Source organism: Prunus avium, chromosome 2, assembly GCF_965620075.1.
Source record: "Prunus avium chromosome 2, drPruAviu1.hap1.1, whole genome shotgun sequence".
Lineage (NCBI taxonomy): Eukaryota > Viridiplantae > Streptophyta > Magnoliopsida > Rosales > Rosaceae > Prunus > Prunus avium.
The window spans coordinates 40558595-40582598 of NC_142285.1; the positions used below are offsets into that span (position 1 = coordinate 40558595).

At 37.8% G+C, this 24004-nt stretch overlaps 4 protein-coding genes and 1 pseudogene across 6 annotated transcripts; 1 reads left to right on the top strand and 4 right to left on the bottom strand.

Annotated features, from left to right (window-relative positions):
• Positions 1-856: 856 nt before the first annotated feature.
• On the top strand, positions 857-3508 carry LOC110765885 (staphylococcal-like nuclease CAN2; annotated as a pseudogene). Its single transcript, XR_015833901.1, has 9 exons — positions 857-1181; positions 1438-1493; positions 1661-1775; positions 1883-1998; positions 2116-2303; positions 2410-2466; positions 2554-2713; positions 2842-2910; positions 3167-3508. The product of XR_015833901.1 is annotated as a staphylococcal-like nuclease CAN2 (transcript).
• Positions 3509-3676: 168 nt separating this feature from the next.
• Positions 3677-5362, bottom strand: LOC110765887 (uncharacterized). Of its 2 annotated transcripts, none has more exons than XM_088249158.1 (3): positions 4646-5362; positions 3974-4037; positions 3677-3849 (listed from the first exon to the last, which is right to left on the bottom strand). In XM_088249158.1, the coding sequence occupies exons 1-3, from the start codon at positions 4994-4996 to the stop codon at positions 3797-3799; spliced, it is 468 nt and encodes a 155-aa protein (XP_088105284.1). In that variant the 5' UTR covers positions 4997-5362; the 3' UTR covers positions 3677-3796. The 2 variants fall into 2 exon arrangements, with proteins under 2 accessions (XP_088105284.1, XP_021824824.1); XM_021969132.2 differs by having other exon boundaries at positions 3974-4043; positions 4646-5352.
• Positions 5363-10110: 4748 nt separating this feature from the next.
• Positions 10111-10958, bottom strand: SAG20 (senescence associated gene 20). The gene has a single exon (XM_021969102.2). It carries the CDS (start codon positions 10807-10809, stop codon positions 10441-10443), a length of 369 nt encoding a protein of 122 aa, XP_021824794.1. The 5' UTR covers positions 10810-10958; the 3' UTR covers positions 10111-10440.
• A 5879-nt stretch (positions 10959-16837) lies between these two features.
• LOC110765857 (uncharacterized) lies at positions 16838-19778 on the bottom strand. Its single transcript, XM_021969099.2, has 2 exons — positions 19390-19778; positions 16838-18909 (listed from the first exon to the last, which is right to left on the bottom strand). The coding sequence occupies exon 2, from the start codon at positions 18736-18738 to the stop codon at positions 17047-17049; it is 1692 nt and encodes a 563-aa protein (XP_021824791.1). The 5' UTR covers positions 18739-18909; positions 19390-19778; the 3' UTR covers positions 16838-17046.
• Positions 19779-20227: 449 nt separating this feature from the next.
• Positions 20228-24003, bottom strand: ALPHA-SNAP2 (alpha-soluble NSF attachment protein 2). The gene is made up of 9 exons (XM_021969103.2): positions 23678-24003; positions 22899-22948; positions 22738-22810; positions 22099-22178; positions 21529-21680; positions 21051-21210; positions 20922-20969; positions 20712-20792; positions 20228-20570 (listed from the first exon to the last, which is right to left on the bottom strand). Exons 1-9 carry the CDS (start codon positions 23820-23822, stop codon positions 20490-20492), a joined length of 870 nt encoding a protein of 289 aa, XP_021824795.1. The 5' UTR covers positions 23823-24003; the 3' UTR covers positions 20228-20489.
• Position 24004: the final 1 nt, after the last annotated feature.

The window sequence follows — 24004 nt, forward strand, 5'->3', positions numbered from 1 at the left end:
AATAATACATGAAAAATATAAGTTAAGAACAAACTTACTAGCAGGAACGGAAAATATCTAACTTAACCTTTAAGCATGATTGACCAAAAAAAAAAAAACCTTTAAGCATGATTGAAAAAAAAAACCATTTATCAGATGTGGGGCATAGCATCCCCAATTTACCCCTTACTCATCATACCTAAAGAAGAGAAATTTCCAAAAGCGTTGCCTTTTGGTGGCAATTGGGAAATTTCATAGTGCCACAACCAAATCGAATTCCAGAATGACAAAACTTGGCTACCCTCCCAATTCAGGTCGTCAATTTAATTCACTCCAATATCTCACCTCCCAATTAAATCGTTGAATCTAATGCACTCCAATTTCTCATATCATAATAACATAATATATCTTTACCCCGTTATATATAAACTATGTTCATATATTTTCATTTCCTTATAGTAGAATCCCCGAAAGTGTGAGATTCCATTCCACGGAGATGCCTAACGGCCACTTTGGTCCCCCACCTCAGGCAAGAAACGAAGTCGAAGAAGAAAGGGCTTGGGGTCGTAAGATGATACACACTAGCTAACAATCGTCCTGGTGCCACATCATAGGCATACATGGAATAACTTTTGATTCCTATCTTGGATTTGGAATCGTTGCACAGTTCATATACTTTCACTTTCTTACAATAAAATCATGAAAAGCGGGTGATGTTTTTTTTATAAAAGAATAATTCCAAAACAAAAAAGACTATAACAAATTCATAGTTGATAATAGCATGCCTGTAACACGTAGGATACTAACTTAAACGGTTGACCAAAAGACCAAGACTTGCCTCACTTCCTTTTCCATTCCCTAGAATGTAAGCATTATTACTGTTTGCTTTACCAAACTTCACCAACTGAATATAATATCTAAAAGCTCCTTTAACTCTCTTTTTAGCTTCTTTCTTTAGCTTCTGTTCCGTGTCTGTTTTCCTTGTAGCTCTGAGCCTTCGCTTGCTGAGGCTCAGATTTACCAGCAAGGAACATTGCAAAATGGGATTTTTGGGAAAGTTGGTAAGGTTCCTGTTGGGACCTTGCTCTAAGCCCACAACCACAGGCGACTCTGAATCACTCGGGCCTTACGGCGTCTCCGCTGCCACAGTTGGCGTTTCGGCTCTTGCCCACGACCTCTTCAACTTTGAGATCACCTCTCAGGTACCTCTTCAACTTTGCTATCATTCTTTTGTTTCTTATGGTCTGTAGACTGTAGTGTAAGTAAATATTATCTCAGTTCTCATTCCTTTTTTATGTCTCGGTAAAACAGAAGAAACAAGTAAGGTTAATCTGAGTAAATTAATGCATAATGATATTGGGTTTCAGCCTTTCTGGGTTTTGTTAATTTTCATCCCATTTTATTAAAGTTGACTTTTTCTTTGTTTTCCTTTTCGAATTTTTATGATTATGATCTTAGGTCCCAGAAGGACTCAGTCAGCATGTTGTTTCATCCAAGAAGGCTCAAGCCAACTGGTAATCAGCAAGCAATTATCTATCTCATTACTCTACAATTGAGAAAATTGTGCATATATTTTACTGGATTTTCTGGGTAACATAAGGGAGTGGCTAAGAGTGAAAGACCATTTTTACAACTTATGTCTCTTATTATTTGATTTCTCTAAATTTCCAAACATATAAAGGTATAGAAAACTAGTTGAGGCATGGAGAGAAGCACAACCACCGCCAAGAACAGCCGAAGAAGCAGCTACGCTTGTTATACAAACCCTGAACAGACAGCAAAAGGCAGATGTTGAGGTACACTAAAGAAGCATTGCCACAATATTCAACCTGTTACATGATGCGAACAAATATAATGTGGAATATGGTAACATATAAATTCCTTTGTGATTGCTCATCTGTAGGGCTTATTGGCTTTCTATGGTCTCCCTCTTCCCCATACTCTGGTCCAAGTCCCTGCTGAAGTCCCAACTTCATTGCCTCAAGTCAAGGAGTACAGTTTGAGTTCCAGACACTGCCGGTAATAAAAACTAGTATCGCTTTCCATTTACTCATTTTTACCACAACCAAACCAAGTGCCTGCCTTGAATTGAAACTAGTTCTGAGGGGTGAATTTTATTTGTTTTCATGAAACCAGGTTGATGCAAAAGCAGTTGCAGATGGCGATGGACTGACAGTCTATGTCAGCACAGCAGATCCTAGGGAGTCATCCTGTGTTCCGAGTGAAGTGCTAATGGCGGCCGTCCGAAGAGCAAAAGCACGCGCCAAGAAGAATTACACAAAAGCAGATGAACTTCACAAAAAGATCACTGATGCTGGATATCGGTTTGATATTTATATGCATCTTGCATAAGTTCCGTTAAATTCAGGACACTTGATGTTTAAAATGAGGCAGGGAACTAATTGCTGTTGCAACTTCCATGCAATGCAGGGTATTGAATATTCAAAATGAGGAGATCCTTGCCCGAAAGTGTCGGATTCGACTGAGGTAAAGTTATGTGTTTACAAGATTTCAGCTAGCTGCGACTTATTCTAGTGCTGAAGCTTAAAGTTAATTGTATGAGAAAACAAACAGGGGTATAGATGCACCAGAGAATGCAATGCCCTATGGACAAGAAGCCAAACAGGAGCTGGTTGGGCTTCTTGAGGGAAAGTGTTTGAGGGTCCTTGTCTATGGGGAAGATCAATTTGGCCGCACTGTAGCTGACTTACATTGCAATGGCATATTTGTACAGGTACTAAATATATATATATATATATATGTATGTCACTTAACATGAGTATCTATCTATCTACATATGCTCATAATTAATACCAACAAGTCATCTATCTGATTCTCATCTCCCTTCTCAATCTCAACCAGGAAGCACTGCTCAAGAAGGCCGCTGCATGGCATTACGCAGCCTATGACCAACGTCCGGAATTTGCCAGAGTGAGTAATATCCTATTATTAGAGAGAAATATTACCATCTAGGAGAGTTATTTGATATTTTCATTAAGTTTTTTGATCTCTAAGTAAAGAGATTGATGATGTTTTCTCTAACTAATCACTATTTTGGAGAAGTTACTAAAGATACTGGGCTAGAATGTAGAGAAAGCAAAATATTACTAAAACAACATAATTTTAAACTTTTAAAGTATAATTATTTTTATTTTTCAACATTTTACGCATGTATCAATCATACTAGTGGGAAAAAGAAGCTCGACGGAGGCGAGTCGGGTTATGGGCTTCATCAAACCCTGAGAAGCCATGGGAATGGAGAAAGCGTAGGCGCTGAGGCGGATCATGACATATTTATGACAAAATTAAGTTCTGATTGAAACCTTATGTGTAAGACACAAGATTATGTCTTTAGTGCAAGTACAGTAGGTTTTGGAGTGAATAAGAAGTTTTGTGTAGCTATCCTTGCACATTAAACCCAACATTGTGTAATTATTTGTGTAATATGCTTTCATCTATATTTGAATTGTAGCACAACGGTTTGAAGTTCTCTTCATTTCTCTTTTCAATGTTAGAGCTTTTCCCTGTTGCTGAAGGTTAGATATTTGGGGCCAAAAATCCCAGACAGCACAAACTAACAGATGCTTTGCCTGCTTACTGCAAAACATTGCCAAATTCCTCTGCGCTAGATTTTAGAATTTGCAAGTTGGATTGAAGACAAAGCTTCTTAAAGGAGGTAGATAATGGACAAAGCAGCTTCTTAAAGGAGGTAGATAATGGACAAAGCAGCTTCTTAAACCGAATATGAGTTCTTTCTATTACAGAGTATCACAATTAAACCCAACCTCAGAAGCAAACTCAAAATTTACATTTGGCCTTATTTTGCATCCTCTTCCAATTCATCCGAGTTTGAATCACTTGCATTATAACCTAATCAAACCAACCAGAAATCAATTAAGGTCACACTACTAATGATCAAGACCAACAAAAAATCAATTAGAACCAAGTAAGGTCACACAACTATTGATCCAACCAGCGAGAGAGAGATGAGTACCTGGAGGTTTATTACTCACTTTCCAAACCGAAGTTCGACTTTTCGAAGCTCTATTCATCCAAGCCTGCCCCTAAGTACAGACAAATCACTACCGTCTTCAGAATGCACAACTCACAAGTTCAGAATGAGTTAAGTACAGAGTACAAACATAAATGGCATAGAGATTTAACCAAAATTCATACACCCGTTTGCCCAAAAAACACACAGAAGGGCTAAAACAACAAAGCAACCAAGCCCTAATGAGGCATCAAGAACACATTCATCAATGCTTCATTCATAGTAACAAGACCAGCAAAAACAGAATCATGCATTCGAAATAATGAGGCATCAAGAACACATTCATCAATGCTTCATTCATAGTAACAAGACCCGCAAAAACAGAATCATGCATTCGAAATTTAAAAGTTTTTCTACTTTTAGCCTAACTGATAATAATTTTCCTTCGAAAACTTAGAAGCCCAAACAAACAATATGAAGCACAAGACTCAAAAACCTTCCTTGCCTCTATTTTACCAGTGACCACATTAAGAACCAATCAATTTTATAAATGAAAACAGAGCACTTAAACTTAAAGCCCTTAACCTCCAATCTAAAAATGCACACAAAACAAATATAACAATTTGAAAGCAAAAACTAAGCAGAATCAAAGAAACCCAAAAAATAAAATTCAACCTTTTTGGCGTCTCTAGAAACGCCATAGCCGCTGTAATACATCTGACCCACCAAGACCTGCATGGAGCTATCACCCGCCTTGGCCTCCTTGAGCGTGTCCTGGAACCACCGTTTCACGCAGTCTGAGACCACCCGGGCCAGCGGAACCCGGCTCTGGCCCTCGGAGCTCTCCATCTTCAGCTTAATTCGCTCCGGGTCGACCCGAAAGCTCTCCGATTTGGGTGCTTGTGGGGGCGAAATTCGGACTTGCGAGACTTGTTTGGTGCGTCTGGGCCTGCCTGGGAGCTTGTCCGCAGAGACAACTCTGGTGAACTCTTGGAATCTGGTCGCTGAAGGAATTGCCTTTCCCATGAACGATAAAAGCAAGCAGATTTTTTTTTGGGGGGGTTTTTTGGAATGGGCTTGGAAATGAAAAATGAGGCAAGGCAATTGGTTTGTTATCGAGTTTTCATGGTTCGGGTTTTGGGAGTTTCTGGGATCTGAAACTACACCAGACTTTCAGATTTGTGCAAGATGGGTGATAGTTCGGTGTTTGCATTGTCTTTTTTGGTTGGCGGCTTCTCTAATTAGCGAGACCTTTTCTTCTTTTCTATATAACCTTAATTCAATAAGCAAAAACTCTGGGGATTTACAGTTGTTCTTGTTCTGGCCTTTTCATGAACAACAGGCCTCCAGCTTCACCCAATTTATTTATATTTGGGCTTTTTGATCCTAACCTGGGCTCAACTAAAACACGGGTCTTGAAGCTTTAGCTCTCTTCTTTGACCGCGGACGACAACACGACAAAGAAAAAGAGTTTGATAAGGCTCGGATTTGTTGACGTCAACAAGATAAGCTGACAATAGCCCAGCCCAGTACAGACAAATTCAGGAAGAAAGTGCTTTTCAAAATTCTTTTCTTTTTTTAACCAAGGAAATGACTTTGGCCTCGCTTTTTGACTACATGTACGTCAACCTTTTAAATAAGTTGATAGGTATAGAAGGTGATATTTACATTAACCTTTTGTATAGACAGTGAGGCCGTCACATTGTCACGTAATGTTATTAATATACATGTTATATTATAATGTAGATTAATAACACCATATGATAGTATTACGATGACAAAAGAATTTCTCATATTATGAAGAAAAAACTAATCCATCAACGAAAAATGACTCTGGACCAAACCTGATATAATGGTGGGTTCTCAAATATGCATAGCCATAGCAGTCTGCATCTGCGTGTGGATGATGCTTCGTCTGCATGCATGCTGCTCTTTTCATGTATGTTTTCCTCCTCCAATCCTGTATCTGAATGGAAATTGGTTTTGTCTTAATCTAGTTTTAATTATGCGACCAAGCACAACACAACTGCACTCGAATCTCTAAGTTTGCTTCAACAAGTCTGGCGTTTGCAAAGACAACTTGAACAAATTCTTTATATTCCAATTGCAATGCAAACAATTGAATATACCCAACTTGTGTTTATTTTACGAGCGTCGTTTTCGATCCTATCCTACATCCCATGTCCGAATCAAGACACTGCTTTAGTTTATTATGCTTCTGGGAAAATACGTATGTTTCTATCTTTCTCCTCAATCTCATGGATTCTTCTCTTAATTAATTCAGGATAAAACGTGCTTATCTTAAGGGATAATTAACAACTTATTTTTGGCAAAATATGTGCAACTAGTCAAAGCTATCTATTTCAATTGTGTAATTGCCGTCTTCAAGTGTATTTGGACCCTAACTTACGCAAATGCGAATTAAATTGCACATTACTCAAAGACTCGGTAGATACCGTGCTTATGTTAAACATTCACATAAGATTCATGTTTTATTTATTTATTTTAATAATACGATATTCTAAATTATTTTAAAAGAGCTGAACATAAACCACATCTCTTACGTATGATTATATTTAAATTTTGTTAGCTTCTCAAATTTAGGAATTTAAATAACAAATTTCTTGTACATACGTTATGGAAAAAGCTTGCCCATATGTTAACTACGTTTTACGTGAAAATTAATGTAAACAGTTATCTGTATGTGACATGTCTGGCTGCATAAGAGAATCACGAAAGCACAACTTGTTAATTAATTGAGTAAATTGACCATTTCACATACGTACCCCACAACATGCGTAAAGAAATTATTGAAATCAATAAAAAAAAATTAGTGGGAGATTAGAGTAAACATGACGTGACTAGACTAGACTAATCACTATAGCACGATTTGGATGGAATATGATAAAATGACCTGGAAATAATTATCAGTTTGATAAGCTACTTTCTCAACCAAAACAAAGAGTGCTCAGAATTAGATGTGGGTTTATTTTCAAGTAATTATCAATCAGTTTCCATAATCAACAGTTTTTATATCTAATAGGATAGGAGCATCAAATTATCAACATGGCCCTCTCACGATATCATCATTTCAACATAACTTTAAACTTTGTGGGTTACAGGTGGAAATCTCAAATCAAAGACTTTTTTCTTTTCTTTTTTTCCTACGCATGTTAATTTCAATATAAATGTGTGTATGTGCAAATACCTTTTGTTGGGTTGATTCTCATTCAGTGCTCATGAAGTGATGGGCTCGGATAAAACTAACTAATTTCCCTCTCTTATTAATATTAATATGACTTGGGATAAGGTTGAGAGTGACAATTCATGGAATATTTGAGGGATAGGAATAAATTCCACATAAGATTCATTCAAATGTTGGATACCTAACAAGTTCCAGGCTAGGTCCAAATTCACCCTCACCCACCTCGCCCAAATTGAGAGGTGGTTCGGGAATATACCTCTTGCTCAGCATATTTTTGTTCTTTCAAACCATAAATTTGATCTAAATAAGAGAGAAGATGTAGAGAGCGAAAGTCAAATTCTCACCGTGAATTTAAGATAAACTCTCTGTTACTAAAAAATAATGAAAGTTGTGGCTTGTGCGATATTGGAAAAAATTATGTTACAAACAAGTTATCGCATGCAGTTGATCAAAAAGACCAATCAAGGAACAGTTGAGATCTTGTCGGGTTGATGTCATCCTTTTAACGTTAAGTTTCATAGTAGTTGCAAAAAGCTTGGATGATCGTGAGACCTCCTCTCCTCTCCTCCTCATCAATTATATAATATAGTTCTTGTAATATTCTAAATCATTTAACTTTGATGTGTCACAGAGTAGTGGTCCTCCATCTATGTAATTCTTTTTTAATTTCCCAATATTATATAAGTTTGTAAATAATAATATTTTATAATCAATGAAGAGGTTCAAGAAAATTAGGAGAAAGTATTATAGGAGTGCTTATTCTTTGTGTTAGATAATGAAATGAGCATTTATAAAGGTGGAGAGACGTTGCTTTCCATAGCGAGCAATTTCCCATGAGGGGGTTTGTTTCCATGCTAATTTCCTCTTAGTATTGTTTTGAAGTGTGACTCCTTGCTTTAGTCAGATTAGGTGACTAAAGTTTAGATGGCAAGCAGTTGTGGGTTAAGGTCAATTGGTCAAGTGATATGTTCGCTTCCTTGCACTTAAGTTCCATCTCCCTCCCTATATATTAGAATAGTTTAGAATATTATTTTTACCATTAAAAAATTTAGATGGCTAAACTCATTTATAGAGTTTTAGATTCAATTCATAGTTAGAGAAGACTTAAAAATTATTGTGAGGAGCCAACTGGGTCTAGTCCAGTGAAAAAGAACTTTGACTTGTAGACCATTGATCTCAGGCTTAAACCCATATGACACTTTGATAGTGTGTGAGAAACACTCCACCTCCCTTCCCTCTTCACCTTGTAGTTTAGACTATCACTTGTATTTAAAACGAAAAACGAAAAACCCTCTTGTGAGGGAGTGCTTGGTAAGAAAATGTATGAGGTAACATATGGGATTTATTGACCATAAAATTAGCGTTTCAATTAAATGTTTAAAGTTGTATAAGCGGTTATAACTTATATAAGTTAAATTGCAGTATTATCATTAATATCAGGCAATTAACCGAAGGCTGGAGCAAGCTTGTTTCTCATTTACAAAACGGTGTGGTAATCACGCAGCCCCGCCCATGAGGTAGCAACTTTTGTTACTAGAGAAGGAGGTTATCATAGTCCTCCAATGTGATCGTTTAATTTGTTAGCTATTGATGCAAACGTTACTTGTCGTATTTGAATAAAATCTTTCACCTTTGGTAATTAAAAAATATATATATAAACGAAAACGGAACATCAGGACCCTCTCGAAGATGTTCTTTATTTTTTTAAAACAAAAAATTCGTACAAATAATTGAAACGACACAAATGGACGACCATTATTAGGTTTTGGGGCCTAAAAATCAACGGACACGAATTGCTGGCACAATAAAGGGTCCCACAAAACAAAGAACATGATTGTCACGAAATACATGTGACCAAATCTCTTCCAGTGGTTGAATCGTTTAAGTCCGACGAGATGAGGTCGACGCTCAATATATGTTTCCGCTGGACGCTAATTTGTGTATGAACGTCCACGTGGACATAACCGGCCCCTACATATGCATCTGATGAAATAAAGCCCACCGTACACGTGGCTTAGAGTTTTGTTGAAATAATGCAAAGGAAAAATTGAATCGACTTGGAGGAGACTATTACAATTTCCGGAGATCTTATCACTTTATTTTAGAAGTAACCATGATCACTCATGAGTCCAGGACTCACGAGTCAACAATCACCACCTCGCCACTTTGAAACCAACGAGGGATTAATATTGACTATTCATCATTGTCGCTTAATAATGGTGGAGAATGTTGACAAAATCTTGCATCAATGTCAACCAGTCTAGTTGTAGTTGTTTCATTAGAGAGTTTTAAGTTTGGTTCAAATCAATGTGAGACGGCTATACATTTATAGCGAGTTCTATATCTAATAATTGTGCCTTGTTTCACTCCGGTGACCAATAAAAAAGTTTGGTTCCATTGTTTGAGGGACTAGTAACACCAATTTTCAATACATGAACAGAGGATCTGAATACTGGTTAGGTGTATTTTTTTTTTATATACTTATTAATGAAATTCGCTTGACGAATTTACTATTTAAGTTATACCTAATCGGTTTTCGAATCCTAGATCCTCACTGGCTAAATGACAAGTTTAGATGTATTTTTTTATGCTTATTAATGAGATTCACTCTACGAATTTACTATGTAAGTTATGCCTAACCGGCTTTCAAATCCTGATCCCCATTAGCTAAACGACAAGTCGAATGCAGTACATTTACCCAAAAATGAGAGAGGTGGCACTGTATCTGCAACTCTTCATTATTAATACAAACAGTTTACTCTGAGTCTGTGACTGACTCTCCCAGCTTCTGCGGAACTGGTTCTTCTTCTTCACCCTAGTTTTTTGTCCTTTTGTATAAATATACTTGGCTTAAGGGTATATAATACATATATCTGTAGGATACGAAAATAAGAAACCTTAGCATATTCGTAAAAAAATCCAAAAGCACCAAAGGTTATTAAACAAACACGTCTTTATTGAAAAAGGAGAGTACCATAATTCTACAGACGCTGCAGGATATGACCAAAAGAGTTTGCTCAACCCCATCGGCTCCACCCAACACCAGAACCAGAGACACAAACAACCAAAAACAAACTAAAATGCAAAAACAACCACGAAACAAACCAAACAACACCTAGCCAGGGGCTTACATTTCTACTACGACACCACAATTTCACAGTAGATTCAGCCCATAAGGTGCCTACACGTCAGCACCCTCTTATTTTAGTAAATACTAAAAGTAGAATCCCGCTGCACAGGGGCCCGCAGGGGATTATTGTGGTCTTTAGATTGCGAGGACCAGACCCGGCACGGACTTCCCGACCCGATCGGAGACGCTGCTCTCCCAAACGGACGGGCAATGGAACGAGGTAATCTCGGCCGTCGATGACGAGGACTTGGAAGAGAAGCTGGACGGCGAGGATTGAGCGGAGGACGACGGAGAGGTGTTGTTACCGAGGCGGGTTACGGTGAGGGAAGTGTTGAAGTACTCCCTGACCTGGGTGACTATCCCATGACTGACGGTCCAGGCGTGGACCCAGGAGATGGAGCAATCTCGGTCGCAGCCTTCGACGAGGACGGTGGGCCCGAAGCAGGCGAAGGACTGGGGACTGAACTGAAACGATTCGTTTTTGTCGCCGGTGAGGAGGCGCATCAAGAACTGGTGGGTCGGCGGACCATGGAACCACCACTCGATGTCCGGGGCTACAATCTGGTGCACCGTGTGTACGTCACGCGAGCTCAGGGCTTCATAGAGGGCGAGTACCACCCTTTGATTACTGGAATCACTGTCTTCCAGAGTTTCCTGAGAGTTAGCCAGTTCTAGCCTAAGCACCCAGGCAGCTTTTCTCAACACAAGAATAGAGGGGTAGAGAGAGAAAGGAAAAGTAATTGGAGTTTTAGAGAGAGAAAAAGTATTGAGATTTTGTCGTGAAGAAATGAGAATGGGCTTTTGGGAGAAGATGAGGGGGTGTTTTATAGAATTCGTGGATTGTGATTTCGTGATTGGGTTATTCTCTACACCCGTTTGTACGATTAGGCTATTGGAAATGGCCAATCAGAGTGCTGATTTTCAGTTATGCGCCTCGGGATGGGTGACGTGGCGTGTTGTGATGGGTTTGGTGGGCTGGACTACGTGGCTTGAGAATAGGGGGGCGCGTTATTTATGGGTACGCGTATCGCCAGGAGTGAGTAAGGTGAAGGGCGAGGGTGACACGTGAGAGAGAAACAGTCAAGCCAACTTTTCTTGACAAATTGGGCCCACCTTGTTGTTTTCTTTGCTTTAAAACCCACCTAATTGGTAATTGCGTTAATGTGTTAATCTTATATGCTGTTGAGAAGTTAATCTTAATTGTTTACGCTATTGGCTTCATGATGAGTCGTCACTAGCTACGAATTTATTGAAGTTTTTCATTGACCAAAACAACAAAGGGTTTATTTTATTTTATTGACCAAGAATCTATTACATTACTGTTGTGGATAAACTTTTTGTTTTTCTAATTATTTAAGAGTTACTGATTAGTTGAAGTTTTTTATTTATTTATGGAGAAACGGAAAACTTACAAACGGAAGCGACAAGGGCATGCAGGGCCAACTAAATCAAAATAAAAAGGAACAGAGCATCCTAAAGGAAGCCCCCACTCCCACAGATGGGAAGGGTTCAGATTATGGCCTAAACTAGCTAAAGAATTAGCCGTGAAGTTTGCTTCTCGGAAAACATGCTGGAAGGAAATTTCATCACAGTAAGAACTTAGCAGCTTAATGTCTTGTACCAGGAGTTGAATACTCCACGGGACAGAAACCTTGTTGTTGATATAGTCAATGATGAGCTTGGAATCTCCTTCAACTAAAACTTTGCGCCATCCATTGTGGATTGCATGGGCTAGACCATCACGGAGCGCCAGGCATTTAGCCACAGTTATTGAAACTTGACCAGAGTTTTTAGCTCATGCGAGTCGGACGTTACCATTCCAATCCCGGATGACGAAACCAGTGGCAGCCAGGTTACCACGCACCGAGCCATCAAAGTTTAACTTTATCCAATCAAGGGGTGGTGGTTTCCATTTAATTGCATGCACACCTTTGGGATTCAGAGGAGGAGTGGAGTTGATTTTCCAATAGTCTAGACCAATCTGACCAGTAGCATGAAGAGCTCTAACTGGATGCGAGGCAATGTCTTTAAACACACAATTATTCCGAGCCTCCCAAATTTGCCACCAAAGAAGGAGAGCTTTGGAAAGAATATTTGGGCCATCCTTATCCATCAAGTGAGGGAGAGCATCCAGCCATTCAATACCATCAAGATTCTGTTGGAGAGGCAAAGGGCTTATAGAGGTGCACCTCCACATGTTGATAGCAAAGTGGCATTCAAAAAATAAATGGTTAATAGTCTCCATGTGATCAGTACACAGAGGACATTCAGGATTGATATTCGGCAAGTATCTGTGTAAATGATAAAAGAACAAGTATGGGAATGGATACGGAGAATTTTTTGGGTATGGTGTTCGGAGAGGGGCATGGATGGTATTTTAATCCCCTACTCAAACCCTCTCCGTCTAGAATATATATAAAATAAATATGATATTAAAGTGATCAGTCCTGTTGGACCACAGGAGTCCATGAAATTGTGGTCACCCACCGTTGGATATTAATCCAATTGTTCAAAAAAAAAATTAAAAAGGAGTGCAAGAGTGAGTGAACCGTTGAATTTACATCCAACCGTGAGTGACCACAAATCTCTTGGACCCTTGTAGTCCAAGAGATCGGGACTGTTAAAGTGATTGTGCCAACTAAATTTTAAAATTTAAATTATTGTATTATATATTTATATAATTTATACAAATCTTAAGCCACATTACTTATATATTTAGTTAACTTCCAATTAATATGTAAACATTCTTATACATAAATATTATATATATTCATTATCTTGTCTTAATTATATAATTTTTTTCTTTCAACAAAATAGTTTTATACTGATTTTTTCTTCTATAATGGGGCGGTCGGGGAACTCATTTCCCAACGAAGGTGGGGATGAAAAGTCTCCGATATGAATATTATTGGTATGAAGACGAGAATGAAGAAAAAAAACTTAATAGAGATGCGGATGGGAATGACATACCCACCCCCAATTTGACGTATTACCATTCCTATTGAAAATGTGGCTTAACCAAAAGGGTGGGTAAAAAGTAGTTGGTAACTCCAATCCACAGTGACAATCTTTTCCCAGTTACGTTGCTTTTTGTTTAATTGGAAATTTAGATATTGGGTTAGCAAAAGTAGGGGGTTGAAAACTGAAGCCGGTCGATCTCGAACTTTTCGGTAATGCGGAGGGGTGGGGACAACTGGACCGGCGCAAAAGAATAATAACGTAGTTTACTTGAAAGCGAGGGGTTTGCCTTTGTAAAGTTGAAGGATTCTAGTTCCTGACTTTCACGTTGGTTTTCGGACATCTCTGTTGTATACTCTTAATCTTATGGTGTTATAATAAAGCATCTTTTTCAAAAAAAAAAAAACAAAAAAAAAAATGAATGACCCAAAAAAGGGTCCACAAAAATGGTATAGTATAGTAGTAGCCAAATTGGACATCAATGTGATGTGAGTGATGGAAGCTATTCGTTTATTAGTTGCTCATATAGTCAGTCTCTCATGGAATGGGACGGGATCAAATTGCTTTTCTTCAAAGTTCAAAGTTCAAAGTTCAAAGTTCAAACTAACTAATTATCCATTAATTTTCTCAGAAATTAATGTCACAAAACCAGTCCAAGACGGCATATTAATTATGAACATTAGAAGAAGTTTTACTCGTCCCAATAAGCATTGCATATAAACTTTTGATTATTAGTCCAGTCCAATCCATTATAATAGGGGATGTTTGTGGTTGCAAAGCAGTTTGGGACTTGGCCGCCCATCCTGGGTAAATGGAGACAAATTGATTTTGGATCTTCCAGTAGGGACAAGTACTGATTTTGTATTGTCCAATCCACTCTCCAGTAGAGAGGAGACCAGAGAGTAGAAAAAGCCACTATGATATGATGAATTAGCATTTAGTACAATGCTAGACTGGATGCCACTGATGACTGCATCCACTCTTTTTTTTTGGTGACTGGAATCCAGACCACATTGTTCTGTCATTGACTCATTGAGAAAAAAGAAGAAGAAAAAAAAGATCCTGAAATATACAGCTACAACAATAGCTCCAAGTTTACCAAACATGGAATGCTTCATCAATTCACTGTTTTGAAAACAACAGGTTCACTCACCCACAGTAAATAGGTTGAATTGAAAGTAATTCACCAAAGTCAAAAAAGGAAGAATTTGAAAGGTAAATTAAGATCACCATGATTCATTTCATATTCATGTCATAGAGGATGCCACGTATGCCTAGCCACTGGCCACTGTAGGTAATATGTATTTTGTAAGGCATGGTAAATGACAAAGACTGGCACTAGTTGTGAAGTGCAATCAAAGTCGGTTCCGATAATATTTTCGTCACTTTCCCTGGAATCACATCATTTTTTTTTTTAGGAGATTCTTCGTACAACTTTTGGTTAACATACACTAAGAAAACTTTAATGCTTTTGGGATTCTCCTTACTCATCCATGGAGCTAGTAAACAGGTTACGTTTTGGTAGGTTTCAATTTGGGGGTTCTTTCAAACCCGGGCAGGTAAGAAACTACCTAATCCCCAAAAACATTTGTCATAAAATTTTATTTTTATCGACTAAGAAGGAAAAATACTTGACTTCTTCTTCGTCGTCTTCTTACACTGTAAGGAGCCGAGCAGTGTTCTTAAAGAAATGCATATTAACAAAACCATGAGACCTACCCTAAGCTATATTATCTACTAATAGGCCTATAAACACACAGAATAAAAGGAAAGTAAACAAATATACTCAACTAAACCGAGCTTTAGGTTAATGAAGGTGCTAAAACGGTGGATGGATGTGCTTTTTCCATATGGAACACATTTTAACCTGACTAAAATATTAGACATTTCAGGAAAACATGGGAGTCCTCATCATCTCCCAGTTGTCGTTTGGTACCGGCCTTCCATGGCCGCTTTCGGCAGCTAACATCACCAAATATTAAATTCTAGACTACGTACTGTCAACTTGGTCAAAGCATGCCAAGCAACCAAACTACCACCAAAACCCATCTAACACATTACAATTCTGCATATAACAGACAAAATTGGCAAAAGAACCTGCACAAGAGTATAGGCGTACCTAGGGAAGGGCTTATACTGAAAATTCAAAAGAAAATAAATAGTTGAAGATCGAAAAAGAAAAGTGGTGAAAAGAACAATTTACCAGACAAGTGAAAAAGCAAAAGAATGTAAGCAGAGTTAGAAACAAGAGCAAATGACTTGGTTTCTGCTTATGCTGATTGATGGTGGAGAAAAACAAAAGTAAAATTGTTCAATAGATCACTCTCAAGCTACAACGGAAACCAAGGCTATCTAATATTCAGCAGGCTGTCATTTATGATGAGAAACAAACCCTAAACCTAACATAAGCAAGCAAGCCCCACAAATGAACAACAAAACAAAAGAATTCCTACCAGAATACTTCACCGGGCCAGGTGACCCCTGTCATCATGCAGCCATGGTACCAACTCCACGTGCATGTCACTGCTTAATGAAAGCATGTCCTCTTTGCTGCCATATAATACCAGAAATCCTAGTAGGTGTGGATCATATATGGCGTAAATGCCATTCTAGAAGTCTGTAATTTGAGCACCTTAGTTACCAAATTCTAATGAATATCCATCATACTCTTAGAAAATAGGGAACAAATAAAAAACACAAATCTGGCAAACATGAATATCCACCATGTAAGCTTACAAGACAGTAAACCCAACAGCTATGAGTATCGCAGTCACTCCTGTTTGTGGTGACCTCAGCATGTACTCATCGACCAACACATCTTCCTTCCTTCACCACCTCTATTTGCATTTGCATTCATTGTGATTCTTAGAAAAAGACTCTTAAATATTGGACAAAACATTTCCTGGTTTCCATTGCCTAATATTGTCCAAAACTTGTCAAAACCCTGCTGCTTAAAAGTCCTGCAAACTGTGTCCTCTCTTTTCCAGTTCCTGAATATCATCAGTAGATGATTGAGCAAAAATGATAAGTATTTCTGAACATTATTCAATTTACTCTAATTGTGTGACCAACATCCACTATAGACTTTATTGCTCTCTATAGTCCATTGCGCCTCAATAACAGAAGCTATTTCTCTTTACCATCTACATGTCACCAGTCTTAACCACTAGATTACTTATAGTAGTTTTGTTATCATTCATATAATTCATTGCTAACCCATACCCCTAGTAGGTGGAACTGCCTGAAGTCAAGACTAGTCTAGAGCTAAAAAACAAGCATCCGTTATGGTTTCGGAATAAGAAAGAAGAGCTTCCAAGTCGACTCCCGCTTGTACAAAACCATATAAAAGTTAACAAGATTTTAAGCAGGCCAAACCATTCTCAGAAACTCAACCACAAACGCAGGTAAGAAGAATTTTAATCAAATATTTCTTTCTCAATAGATTAAAAGTAAAAGAAAGAGAAAGAAAACCACAAATATATTACTCAGTCATACACAGTAAACATAAGAGTTCTAAGTCAGATAAAAGCAATAGAAAGAGAGAAATGCGCAATATATTACTCCAACAGAAATATTGCTAAGTAGAAATAATAGAGTAGATCATTTATTTGTGCCTGAATCAGAATGTGCCATTAAACTATCAACTATCACATGTTAACTAATGGTGAAAAAAAACAAAACAAAAAACACTGATGCATTTGAACACTCACAAAAGAAACTTGTTTAAAAATTTAATTCTACAGAAATTCATATACAAATCACAACGGTATAGAAATAATATCTTCATTTGTGGGGCTCTGTACCCTCCCTTTCTATCAGCGAGGGTGCAGGTGGGGTCATAGTTTCATCCTTACCTCTTACATAAGACTCTTCTTTCACTGTGGAAAGTGGCCTATCTGGACTATAAAATCCCTTTGAAAGTCTGCTAGGACTTGGAGAACCACCAACGCTAAACTTAGTTGGGCTAGAGTAGCTTCCCAGAGGAGAATTTGGAGCAGATCTAAATTCAACCACTCCATCTTCACGAGCCAAAGGTGAAATTGGTAGCTGGCTGCCATTATCCGTTTGTTTTCTATAAAACTTTTCTTCTACAATGTCATAGGAATTCCCAGTCCTCACTTCCTGAGCAAGAGAGCACCAACAACAGCAAAGCCACAACGTACAATCAGCCAGTGCTGGTTCACCAAAACAGAAGTTATAAGAAGGCAAACTGAATCTCTTTCTCATTTGGATCCTCCAAAAGCCACCATAGAGCAAACCAAATACACAGAGAACAAGCCCAGTAACTCCAAGAGCCTCCCGAACAGTCTCATTGTCTATATTAACAGCAGCCAAATTAAAAATCCAGAAGGGAGCCATGCAAAACAGAACAAATGTCATAATGTGAACATACATGTTCCCAAATCCAAGCCTCTCCATATTCCAGCCGAACACACAAAAACCACAAAACAGTGAAAGATATGCTAGCGAAATATCATCCCAAATATCAAGTACCCCTCCACTCCATTGTGGTCTATTCTCAACGACACGCTGTTCACTCCTTGCTGCAAAAGAATATTTTCTCTCAAATGATTTTAACCTTAACCTTTCTTTTCCTTCACCGGTGCCAATCCGAACTTGTGCTTCCTCATCCACCACCTCTGAATCATAATCCTTCCCAAGGGGACTGATAATGTTGTATATACCAGCAAATGCAGGGGCACCAATAGCAAAAGTTATACATATTCCAACTCCTATGGGTGGTCGTTCAGATCTCCTGTAACCCAAGTTTAAGCCACAAAGCGCATATTGACCAAAGCAATTCAAATGAAGCAGACCAACAACCACCATCATGTGGGCCCATTCATGTGGCTTGTAAGTCCCATTTTTACAGTAAATCTTTCTAAGTCTGGAAATGTCTTCTGGTTTCCATCTACACAGAAGTACAAGGTGGTAGAACCGCTTTGGATGTTGGTACAAACACATAAGAGTAAAAAGTGCATTGAGAATTTGATTATTGACTTCAAACCATGCATCTCTTTGGGACTTCTTTGGTATTGCCTTGTTCAACATTCCAGTCATGACAAGAAACAGAATTGCACCCGAAACAGCAACACAGGTGATCCACACAAAAAGAGCCATGTTCATTGGGTTCCTAATCCATTGTTTGCTCATTTTCATGAGTGAAACCCAATCAATTTTATGGGAAAAAACCCCGTTGATTCGTTCTTTAAAACCATGAGCACTCGAAACCACAGATCTTGAGATCTCATCTCTCTCCTCAGCTATGCGCTTGAAACTTGCAGATGCAGAACCAAATTTGAGGAACCTTATTCTATTATTAGGAACAGCATCAGGGAACCTTTTTGGAGACTTTACATTGCTTAACAATGTCTTCTGAGATATGGAAACATCAAAGGGGATATGACCCTTCACTTCACTGCCATTAGATTCTTCAATTTCCTCTTTGTGGTTTCCACTATCAGTTGAAACCATTTTCAAATCAAGAACAAATTTTTCCAACCAATATCAGAGTTGTGGCATCAAGGTCCCAACGTGTACGTTTTCGTCAATATTTTCACTGAGGTTTAAAGTTGAAATCCGGGTAATACATCACATGGAATATTGAGCATAAAAGTGTTCTCGGAAAGAGGAGAAGCAAGGAATCTACAAGTAAAGAAACATTGAAACAGAAGACTTTAATCCCCGGAAGCAAACCCAAGAACCAAAACCATTAATCAAGAGTAAAATATCATATATAGAATTCGACCCAGTTGATAAAACACAAAACATGAGCATAACCTCATGTAAAGAAAAAGAGGCTGCCACAGTAGCCCTTACAAGCTAAGCATCACTATTAATTAACAACCATAATTTTACAAAGAAAAAGGTAAGCATCACACTTCAAAATCCAGAAACTGATTCAAAGAACCATCCTTCCATCAACAGAGTAGTCACAGGAACAATGGGAAAACACCCAGAACGTAAAATTTACACATTTTATTTATTTATTAAAAACGAAGATGATTGATGCCCAGATGAACATATGCAAGAAGAATTAATCAGATAAAGAATTGCAACCTTAATAGTACAGTGAAGAAATGTAAAATCTACTGTACATAAAAAAAGGCAAAGATTAAGGCATACCTAAAAAACGACGAAGAAGCATAAGAGAGTGGAAGAAGCTTTGAATTTGGGTCCGAATAGAAATTGAACACCTCTGTTGGTTGCCGTAATCAAATACCCTCCATTGAATTTGAGGTTGCTAGTCGCTAAACCGACAAACTGCTCAAGATTTTGCAAGTTACAATAAGATCAGGTAAGGTGCACTTGCAAAAGCTGGTGGCGGGGGCCCAAGAAAAAAAAGAAAACATCCAAACGGCGTCGCTTTGTGTGTCTTTGGCCTGCTACGAACTACGTCGTTTCTGCTCCTCGGGCTTGCTTGCTATTGCTGCCCTTTGATAGGGGTGAAAGCTGAAAGCTGAAAAGCATGTCTATGGAGCGATGTCATGTATTAAAAATATTCCAAGGTTGGCATCATAATCCTGGTTGAGCAGAAAAAACTTGTGTGGAAATGATTCCATTAGACGCGTGGAATGGAGCCATTGGACCCCATTGTTGTTCTGTATTTTGCGCTACCTTTTGGTGGTCAACTGGTCAATCATGTATTTCCCAACCACTTGGACACGATGGAGGAATTCACGTATTGCTGAAATTGTCATAGTCAAGCTCAGGATCTTAGCATAATCTCTCTAAGAAAATGAAACACGATTAGTTGTCTACGCGCATGCCACACACATGTTCAGTTAATTTCTTATCACCGTTGTTTGTGAGAAACGCCTTTTATCAACAATCAGAAACTACGTGTCTGCTTGCTGATGACTAATTGTAACACGAATGATGTTTCGTGATCTCAATGAATTGGCGACGGAAAAGTTTCTTGCTTACCAAGACCAAATTTACTTGACAAATTGACACGAGTGTCAAAAGTTAACATAAATCCCATACATTTTAGAAGCCAAGGCAATTCATATCATGGCTGTCGAATATACATCATACATAAATCTCATCGAAGCTCATAAAAAGTCGAAAACACTCTGATTAAAAATAAAAAAAAATCCAAAAACAACTACAATTTAGTACCCGTACATTGCCAATCAAGTGTAACGAAATTACAAACCCATGATAATAAAATTCAATCTTCAAGAACAAATGGAGAGCCACACAACATTTCATAACTTTCGAACTTAGGTAAGATCATCCTCCTCCAGTTCCTTGGATTTCAGCTTTTCCTTCACTCTCAGCAGTAGGGTTGTCTTCCATGAATCCTACACATAAATTCACACAGAACATCGTAATAAGAATGCGTCATTTCAACATTGGATTGAAAATGTTATAAGCTGAAGGAAACGCAAATAATGAAAATAGGTTTCTAATGGAACCATAGTATCACATTTGAAGAAACATACCAGTGGGGTCATACTATCAAATTCCTTAACCACATCAGTGAACTTGGCAACGTCTTCCTCATCAACCGATGCTGCAATATCCTGCCACAAAACAAAAGATTTCTTCATGACAATGACTTCCTCAAAATAGCAATCTTGTTTGGTGATCGAATTACTACTTTCAAACAAAATAATCTGAACTGAAATTCTTCCAATATCAGAGTAACTCACCGCTAAGAACCTGTACTCCCTTGTTCCTGAAAAAGTAGGATCTAATTCCTGCATAAGTGCAAACATTATGTAAGTATGCCAACTGATACGGTACAATATCAAAATCCTAAACAAGAGCAAAATTTAGACCTGATATCGCTCTAATGCATTGGTGATTGCAACAGAATCTCCTTTACAAAGTTGGCATATTCCAGCATTAAGAAGATGCCCTTTAACTCCATACTTGAGCAGGTTATTGTTGAGTGAGTGCCGAGCAATTTCTTCATAGATTTCAATAGACTTGGGATACCTGCAGAGTAAAACACACTTTTCACTTATTTTCCCACATTTGCATCAATGAGAAGCAATAAGTATGTCTCCTAAATAAACTGAAAATAGGTTACAGCATTGTATGATTATTCATTTTAAACTAGAACAAGGTTCTAATCAAATTTTTTAATTATAAAAAAAAACTAAGCAATGCTGGAAAAGTAGTAAGAATACACACAAAATGCCATTTAAAGTAGAACAAGTTTCTAATTAAATAAGAATCACCAAGTAAAGCAGGAAAATGGCAAGAATACACACAAAATGTTTGTGCTATCGAGTGCTGGGTAGACAGACTTACTGTTCAATCTGTGCAGCAAATTGAGCAACTTTCTGTTTGCACTGATTGGCCGAAGTTGTTACTTCTTCATTTTGGAAGAAATCAGCTGCCCTTTCAAAGAACTCAATAGCCTTCTCAATGTTTTGTTCAGATTCATATAGTTCGGCAATTTCCTGCAAAGGAAAAAATGTATCCCATGTTACAGAATGACATTTATGGTTTCCATAACATCATAAACTACAGACGTATTCTGCAGAAAAGCATCAAGGCCCATACAAGTCCCCATCTTCTATTCTTTTCTATTACATACGTTATCTCCTATTAAGTTATTTCAATCATTTTGTATTAATTCATCCCATGTTAGTCTTTAACAACTTCTTGATATTCTACCTTCTATTTTAATTAAGCCTCATTTGGTTTTGGGTGAATTTAGCAGTCTAGATTGTATTACTCTATCTAGAACTAGCTTCTCTAACTGTTAGAGCAAACAAAGTTAGAATGGAAAAGGGAACTGCACACCATTGCAAGCAAAAATTTAAAATACCATCTCAAAACAAAAGATGGATTTCCATAAAGCTGTGAAAACAATACCTTATAATATCTTGCAGCCATATTAAGCCTTCCAATATCACACAGTAAATTTACAGCCTGCTCTAAGCAAGAAATGGCCTCTGCAGAAGACAAGAATTAAGATTATACTATTCATAAGTAGATAATTGAAAATGGAAACGCAAGCAACAATGGTTTAAAACTATAGCATGCCCAAACTATATAAATTCCATCTCACCAAAGTAGTAGTAGTAGTACCATATAATAACGAGATGAACAAAAGGGAAAGTACTTACACTAACCAACTATTCTACCCAAGTAGCTTAGTTTGATTTAAACTGTTTCAAAAGCCATGACCCAGCTAACACGGCTGAAGTTCCTTTTAGCCTAACAAGGGATAACCAAAATATCTATGACTTATGGTGCAAATGGAATTAACCATGCCAATTTTGTATTTCTAATAAAAACAATTTCATTTCAGATGACTTTTTCAAAATGTCTGATTCCAGACTGAAGCTTTGTATATGTGAGCCATCTCCTTTTGCAAAACTGAAAGCCTGAGCAAACAGGTAGGCTCATATTCTTGATTTTCCGGATGATTATTTCCCCTTCCAGGACTTTGTGGGCTGTGGGGAAGCATCATAAATGTAAGATGTAACATAATACATTACACATACATACCATTTACAGATGATTTCTTGTAGCAATGTGCAGCATCAACATAAGCTGTGGCTGCTTCATGTTTGCTGTCAGACTATAATGGAAAAGCATCACTATCTTGTTTTGTTAAAAACAATTAAAGTAAAAGAAATTGCCTAGTCCTAAACATCAAAATCAGTGACCTTCAAATGACAGTTTGCCAACTTGACATATGTTGCTCCAGCTTTGTCCCCTGAATACCATATTGCAAATATTAAAAAGCAATTAAAGTGGCCAGAGAAAAAAATTCAGTATCAAACAACTCAGTGATACTGTAATTGAAATAACCACCACAAGACCAAAATGATATGAGGTTTCTTCTCTTCTCTGGCAGGAACACCACATAAAGCTTTATATTCAAGCTATTAACAAAAAAAAGTTTGCAGCTTTCAAACTTCAATCTATTTAAACAACCCAATCCAACTTTCAAGCATCATTTCCAAAATCAAATCCATCCCGTTTTACACCAATAAGCAAATTCATCAGAGCGCCATGCCACTCAATTAAAGACTATCCATTTTCCATATTATTCAATTCAAGAACTCCAATTCAAACCAAATTCAAGCCTTTCCATAAAAAGGAGATCGAAACAAACCCTAAAAGGTCAAAAAGAACATAATTTGTTTATCAGATCTAAAATATGAAACACTAATCATCCAACGGAGAAAAAAAAAATAGCAGGAAAATCCACTCTCATTAAATCAAGACACACATTTGTGATCAAAACCCACGCTTGGGTAAATGCAATCGCCCCAAGGCTATAGACATCAATAACCCCCACTAGGAGATCCCCAATTATTCATCTAGCTGTGATTATCATTCCAATTACATTTTCTCGGCAAGCAAACAGACCGATAAGGAAAATGACAGAGAAAATAGCCGATCGCGAAAAAATAAAGGAAGGAGAAGGGGGAAAACTCACAGGATTTGCCGAGCTTGTAAGAATTGGCAGATTTATCGAAGAGTTCTGCGGCGTCTTCATGTTTGGAACCGAAAAATCCCCAGCTACTCAGTTTCTTCTCTGCTTTCTTTTCGAAATCCTCCGCCCTAGCAATCTGATCACCCATTCTCTTCAATCTTTCCTTTTTTCTTTTTAAAATTTGATTTCTGAGTTTCTGAGCCGCAGAAATGAAGGCTAATAAGTGAGAAGGAAAAACAGAGGTCGCGACGGGGATTAATATTGTCAAGCAAAGTTCTCGAAATTTCAAGGAAGGCGAGCCTGGTCACGTAACACGTTAGCCGAGGATTT